The sequence below is a fragment of the Leopardus geoffroyi genome, chromosome E2 (genome assembly GCF_018350155.1).
Source record: "Leopardus geoffroyi isolate Oge1 chromosome E2, O.geoffroyi_Oge1_pat1.0, whole genome shotgun sequence".
Taxonomy (NCBI): domain Eukaryota; kingdom Metazoa; phylum Chordata; class Mammalia; order Carnivora; family Felidae; genus Leopardus; species Leopardus geoffroyi.
In genome coordinates, this window is record NC_059335.1 from 61,742,496 (window position 1) to 61,749,931 (window position 7,436).

At 46.1% G+C, this 7,436-nt stretch overlaps 1 protein-coding gene across 1 annotated transcript; it reads right to left on the reverse strand.

The window, feature by feature from the left end:
• Positions 1-3,569: 3,569 nt before the first annotated feature.
• Positions 3,570-7,430, reverse strand: LOC123577814 (tigger transposable element-derived protein 1-like). Its single transcript, XM_045440104.1, has one exon. It carries the CDS (start codon positions 6,692-6,694, stop codon positions 5,069-5,071), a length of 1,626 nt encoding a protein of 541 aa, XP_045296060.1. The 5' UTR covers positions 6,695-7,430; the 3' UTR covers positions 3,570-5,068.
• Positions 7,431-7,436: the final 6 nt, after the last annotated feature.

Genomic DNA, 7,436 nt, shown 5'->3' on the forward strand with positions numbered 1-7,436 from the left:
GGCTCTAGGAAGCATCGAGCACTGAGCTTGGCGTGCAGAGAATGTTCGGTAAGTAGAAACTGTGTCTTCTGGAGTCCTCATGGCTGAGGGATTATCTCATAACCCAGTGGAATCAGCGGGAAACTGGCTGATCATGCAAGTCACATGTCCAGCGCCTGGCCATCTCTTTCACAAGCTAGACCCACAGAAGGGCCCTCACTGCAACTCAGGACCATTCCCATTGCCCCGGGCTTCAGGAGAACCCTAACTGCCCCTCTCCCAAATTACATTCAAGCCTCTGTATATGTACATTCTTTTCAGAGAGATGATCTACAGTTTTGACCAGGATCTCAAAGGGGCCATGACCCAGCGAATATAAGGAATCTTCTGATAAGACTGTAACCCTAACCCTAAAGAAACCAGACAGCTCTTTGGGCGCAAGCGGAAGGGAGGGAGGAATGGTGTGGGAGGGCTGTTTGTGGGCCTGGTCTTGGCATATTTGAGCACACACCTCCAACTACAAGTAACTAAAGCTATACTTTGGATACTTGATGTAAGATGAATATGTTTTCCCTCTCTTTTAGGTGATGAAATGGTATTTTCTTTTTACCATTAATTTTTTTTAATGTTTATTCATTTTTGACAGAGAGAGAGAGAGAGAGAGAGAGAGAGAGAACATTAGCGGGGGGGGGGGGTAGAGAGAGAGGGAGATACAGAATCTGAAGCAGGTTCCAGGCTCTGAGCTGTCAGCACAGAGCCTGACGTGGGGCTCGAACTCACAAACCGTGAGATCATGACCTCAGCCAAAGTCGGATGCCCAACTGACTGAGCCACCCAGGAGCCCGTCTTTTATCATTTATATATTGGCAAACTTAGATATACAGAACCATTGCAAAAACATTCCCATTTACCTATCTCCTGGATTCCCTAAATAGTAATTTTTTTTTTTTTTTTAGCATTTATTTATTTTTAAGAGAGAGCACCAGCAGAGGAGGGGCAGAGAGAGAGGAGACACAGAATTTGAAGCAGGCTCCAGGCTCCAAGCTGTCAGCACAGAGCCAGATGCGTGGCTTCAACCCATGAACCGCGAGATCATGACCTGAGCTGAAGTAGGACACTCAACCGACTGAGCCACCCAGGCACCCCTGGAGTCCCTAAATATTAACATTTACCTCATTTGCTGTATTCTTTCTGTGCACGTGCACATTTCTTTTTCTGAACCATTTGGCAGGGAGTTTCAGAGATGATGCTCCTTTGCCTCTAAATACAAGTGTCTTCCTGCCAAACAAGGACGTTACAAAGCCACAGTGCACTTATCACTGGGAATTTAACATGGACACATCACAGAACCTACAACAAAACCTATTTAGATTTTGCCATTCCGCTGCTATGTCTGTTTAGTCTTCTCTAATCTGGAAGGGTGTGTGATGGACCCCTTTAAAAAGCACAAGGTGGGGCGCCTGGGTGGCGCAGTCGGTTGGGCGTCCGACTTCAGCCAGGTCACGATCTCGCGGTCCGTGAGTGCGAGCCCCGCGTCGGGCTCTGGGCTGATGGCTCAGAGCCTGGAGCCTGTTTCCGATTCTGTGTCTCCCTCTCTCTCTGCCCCTCCCCCGTTCATGCTCTGTCTCTCTCTGTCTCAAAAATGAATAAAACATTAAAAAAAAAAAATAAGAAAAAAAGCACAAGGTAACTGGGGCGCCTGGGTGGCCAAGTCGGTTAAGTGTCTGACCCTCAGTTTCCGCTCAGGTCATAATCTCACAGTTTTGTGGGTTCCGGCCCTGTGTCGAGTATGGAACCTGCTTGGGATTCTCTCTCTCTGTCTCTCTCTGCCTCTCCCCCACTTGCGCTGTCTCAGTCTCTCTCAAAATAAATAAAAAAGCACAAGTTAGTAATTTTGAAGACTATCCTTCAATGCAGGTTTTCCTGATAGGATTCAGGCTTCGCACGTGGAGTGAGAATTCCCCAGAAGTGACGCTTTGATCTACTTGTCTCCTGCGTCCTTTTGACATGTTTCTGTCATTCTTTAGGAACCGCTTACTTTCTAGCGTAATAAGGTGTTCTTGGTTTTTCTTGCGCTTTCCCACTCCTAGCCCTGAAACCAGCCATTTCCTCAAGGAGCCCCAATAGCTGTTCGTGGACAGTGGTAATTCAGTAAACAAGATGTGGTCGTCGGGTGTGCTCAGTCCTACTGGGCTGTCACTGCTTCTAGGTCCTTTTCCCAGACAGGAAATAGTAGCCCTTCATCGACATCTAGTGCTCCGTCAACATTAAAAACAGGAGTTCACACCGATACTCCCAATGTCAAAGTAATGCCACAAGATTCTTTCCCCTTTTTAATATTTGTGATTCCCTTCCTTGACAGAAACCTGGCTCTGTTATCTGTAATTATTTATTTGCTCAATCCTAGAACACACAGGGAGTACCTTCAGCATCGCCAACCTATGCCTCTGTGAAAAAGAAGCCTAGAGTTTAATTTTTTTTTTTTTGAGTTCCTTTTTGTATTTAGTTGAGGGAATACAGTCAAAACACAGCATTCAAAATTCACTTGGGTGTTTCTCCCCTTTCACTGTGCATATGTAATTCATGAGAAATATGGTTCCATTCACGTACTCCATTTTATTTCCCTATTTTTATTTTTTTAAATTGGCTTCACACCTAGGGCAAAGCCCAACATGGGGCTTGAACTCACGACCTTGAGATCAAGAGTCAGAAGTTTAAGCCACGGAGAGCCACCCGGGCGCCTCTTATTTGCCTCTTTTATTGTTGTGATATATTAACATGGTTCCTAAAGTCAGAACTTCGTAAGAGGCCACGGTGCCTGGCTGGTTCAACAGAGACTTGCCTGTCTCTCTCTCTCAAAAATAAACATTAAAAAAAAATTTTTTTAAAGGCACTTTAAAAAATAAAAACCTTTACAAAAGGTTCGTCAAATATCTTCCTCCCCCGTTCTTTGCTTCCTTCCACCCCTTCCCATCAGGTAACCAATATCTTTGGTCTCTGGCTTCTCCTTTCTGGGTTTCTTTTTGCAAAAATGAGTAGGATACATGTCTATTTTCTTATTTCGTTTACCCCTTTTTTTAAATAATTTTTTTAACATTTATTCATTTTTGAGAGATGGAGACAGAGCATGAGTGGGGGAGGGGCAGAGAGAGGGAGACACAGCAGCTGAAGCAGCTGTCAGCACGAAACCCGACTCAAGGCTTGAACCCATGAACCGCGAGATCATGACCTGAGCTGAAGTTGGACGTTTAACCGACTGAGCCACCCAGGCGCGCCCCACCCCCCACCTTTTTTTTTTTTTAAAGTTTGTTTTTTGAGAGAGAGAGAGAGCGTGTGAATGGTGCAGGAGCAGAGAGAGAGGGAGAGAGAAGAGAGAATCCCTAGCAGGCTCTGCACTGCAGCACAGAGCCTGATGTGGAGACTGCACCCATGACCTGTGAGATCATGACCTGAGCCCTGAAGTCAAGAGCCCGATGCTCAACCCACTGAGCCACCCAGGAGCCCCTCCCCCTTCTTTCTTCCACCAAAATGATAGCATACTGGTTTTTTGCACGTTGCTTTTTTCAAATAATAGTATACCCTGGAAACCATTCTCTATCAGTCCAGAGTTCTTCCTCCTTTATTACTGTTACCATCATTTACATCTAGATTATGTCCCATTGTATGTAATAACCATTTCATATTTGACCATTCTTCTATATACGAATATTCAGGCTGTCTCCTCACTTTTGCAGTAACAAACAAGGATGCAACAAGTAATCTGTGCACATGTATTTTCTTTTGTTGGAGGTGTGTCTTCAGAGTATACTCCTAAAAGTGGGATTGTTAAATCAAAAGAAATGTATTTTTTATGAGTGTCTGGTGTCCCTCCATATTCGTTGTAGCAATCTGCATTCCCATCAGCAATGTAGGAGGTCCCTGTTAGCCCAGAACATCACCAACAGAGGGTGTGGCCATACTTTTTGATTATCTGTCAATCTAATTAGTGAGACACAGTATCTGTGTAGCTTTAATTTGCATTTCTCTAATCATGAATGAGGTTGAACTTTTTTTGTTTCAAGACCTAATTTATTTATTTATGAATTATATCCTTTGTCCACTTTTCTATTGGATTTCTGGTATTTTTTCCTCCTCAATCCTAAGAGTTCTCCATATAGCAGGGATTAGCCTATTGCCTGTGAGATGTTGCAAATATTTTCTTCCAATTTATCAACTGCTTTTGACTTTGTAGTGTTTCTCCCATGGAAAAGCTCTTTTGTTACATTTTTATACAGTCAAATTAACTTTTCTTATTTCATCTGGATCTTAAGTCATGGAAAATTTCCCAGCACCCAGGTCAAAGAGGCATTCATCTATGTGTTTTTGTAGTACTCGTATGGTTTCAATTTTTATTTTTGGATCCACGATCTGTTTATTTAGTCTTGTGTATGCTGTGAGGCAGGGATCTAATTTTATCTTTTTCCAAATGATTAACCAATTGTCCCCCACCATTAAAAAAAAAATCGGGGCTTCCAAACTTATTCCACAGGTCTGACTACTGCACTGACTTACTCACTGAAGTTTTATAGTTTGCTTTAATGTCTTAGAAGAGCTAGTCTCCTCCTTGCAGTTTTCTCTCTCTTTTTTTAAAGTTATTCATTTTGAGAGGGAGCATGCACACAAGCAGGGGAGGGGCAGAGACAGACAGAGAGAGGGAGAGAAAGAATCCCTAGCAGGCTCTGCGCTGTCAGTGTGGATCCCAACGTGGGGCTTGATCTCACGAACTGTGAGATCGTGACCGGAGCCAAAATCCAGAGTCAGATGCTTAATAGACTGAGTCACCCAGGCACCCTGCAGTTTTCTCCTTTTGAAGCAGCATTTTCCTGGGTATTCTTGCATGTGATTATTCTAAAGCACATACTTAAGTGAAATTTTAATGACAAAATTTGGTACTCTCAGGTGTCAAAACGAAAATACCAGAAACAAGAGTTTCCAAAGATGTAAAGCACCTGGAAGGAGAGAGGCGTGGCTGGATCTCATCCGCTGAGGTCATCTCGTTGCTTCTGGCTTTATTTTGATTAACGTTTGGTCGCACACACTGGAAAACGACCTAAGACAGTTGCTTTGAGCGCCGCTTTTTCTCATTGTACAATTCCCTGTAGCAGTTGATCGCATCATTGATTGCTCCCGAAACTTTCAGTTTCCACTCATCATTAGGGCCGTCACTTGTAAGGACCTGTAGGCCTGCCTCGAAATGTGAGAAGGCTGCTGAGAGTCTTCCTGTGGTTAGCTGACGCAGGGCAGGTGGGGCATCTTCACTCTCCTCTTCTGCAGGCTCCTGCTCTAGCCGCATCAGTTCCGTGTTCGAGAGATCCTCCTCGTGGGACCTCAGCAACTGGTCCACGTCGGCTTCTACAACCTCTTCGAAAGCCACATTCTTGGCAAGGGTCACAATGTTTTGTTGAAGTTGTGCAATGTTATCCGTTTGGGAAACGCTCTGGAACCGAACACACTCAGGCCAGATCTTCTTCCACACGCTGTTCATTGTTGCCGGTCTCAGCGCCTCCCAAGCTAGTGCAATGTTGTCTACAGCATCCATGATGCTGTAGTTTCTCCAGAACTCCCTGATCATGGCTGTATCCTCCCCATCTGTTGCTTCTAGGATGTGCTCAAAAGTTCTTCTCACGTAATGAGCTTTGAAGGCGGAGGCTATGCCTTGACCCATGGGCTGGATGGAGTCAGCTGTACTGTCATGAAGATATTCCACTCTTACATTATCAGACAGATCACTCAAATTTACTGGGTGGCATGGGGCATTGTCTAGGATGAGCAACGCTTTGTGGGTGAGATTATTCTGGGCACAGTATCTTTCAACGGCTGGGCAAAAAAAGTATGTGAACCATTCCTGAAAGATGCTCCTGGTCGCCCAGGCCTTTTTGTTTGAGCGCCAAATTACAGGCAAATTGGGCTTGGAGTATCCTTTCAGAGCCTTGGGGTTTTCCAAGTGGTACACCAATAGGGGCTTCAACTTAAAGTCCCCAGCTGCATTGCCACCAAGAAGCAGCATCAAGCGATCTCTGGATGATTTAAAGCCTGGCTCAGCTTTCTCTTCCACAGAAATAAACGTTCCTTCAGGCATTCTCTTCCAATAAAGCCCCGTCTCATCTACGTTAAAAACCTGCTGGGGGGTATACTCACCTTCTTCAATGATGCTTCTGAGCGCTTCTGGATATGTGTCCTTGTTTCCAGGAGCCGTGCTGTTTATCTTGAAGTGGGGCAAACAGTGGCGCTCCTTGAATCTCACAAACCACCCTTTACTTGCAGTAAACTTTTCTGTTTGAGAGCTTGCACCTCTTTCACGCTGTAGGTCATCAAACAAACTCTTAGCCTTCTCCTGAATACCTGTGACACTCAGGGGCACATTTCGCTGGCTCTGGTCTTCGAGCCACACATGCAGCAGGCGCTCCATGGTCTCCATGACTGCACTTCGATGCCGAGTCAACCGGGAGGCTCTCAAAGGAGTAGCTATTTGCGAATTCGCTTTGATTTTTTCCTTATTATCTCGGATTGTAGCCACGGTAGAAACAGCAAGGCCCAAGGCCTTCGCAATTTGGCTGAGCTTTTCACCAACTTCAAATCGTCTTAACACTTCCAATTTTATGTCGAGGGTAATTGCTTTCCGTTCCCTTTTGGCACTTGGGATGGCCGATGCATTTAGGGACCTTTTCCCAGGCATTTTCCCTTCCAGAATGTAGTAAAATCACATTGGTCTCAGGAGCAAGAAGGCCCGTGGCTATTCTCTGCTCCCTTGCAAAACGTGGGAGAGAAAATGGGGCTGCCAAGAAGTGCAGGCGGATGAGAAAAAGGTCACCAAAGGCCTGCCCGGCCCCCTTTGCCAGAAACAGGCTGGTTCGCTCTCGATTGGAAGGCAGGCAGCGTAGGTCCCCGGTGTCAATCAGAGTGTCCAATCCCCAGACAGCACATCTGCAGGAACATTAAAACCGGCGTGGGTTTCTGGGATCCAGAAAACAGAAAAAAATCCGTGCAAGTTAATAACGCTGCATAGCACACACCGAGTCAGTGCCTCCGTTCTAGAGGGACATCGAAGCAGCAGGTAGCCGGGTAGCGGGCTCACGAGAAGCGCCGGTAGCAGCGGCCGGGGGTGGAGGTGGGGGACGGACCAGGGACTGATGTTGTCTTTTGTGAACCGCTTCCTGTGGAGGACCCGGGAAATATGTGTCCTTGGAGATGCCCGACTTAAAATAAGTCTAAAGGCGCTGGGTATCCTCGTAGCATCTAGCCCGAGTCAGTCGCTGGGATTTCTGCGCTCCGCTGTGTGGACAGGACCCCACAGCGCTCACGTTCAGATCTTTAAAAAGTCAGGTGGTAGGGTAGACAGCTGATGAGAGGTCCCAAGCCGGCGCCTAGTCCTTACCGCGCATGAGCGACGCCTCCAGCGCCCGCGGGGACGGCTCCGG

What these genes read in the sequence shown, in the direction of transcription:
- LOC123577814 (XM_045440104.1), bottom strand. Translation starts at nt 6,694, where the DNA reads ATGCCTGGGAAAAGGTCCCTAAATGCATCGGCCATCCCAAGTGCCAAA.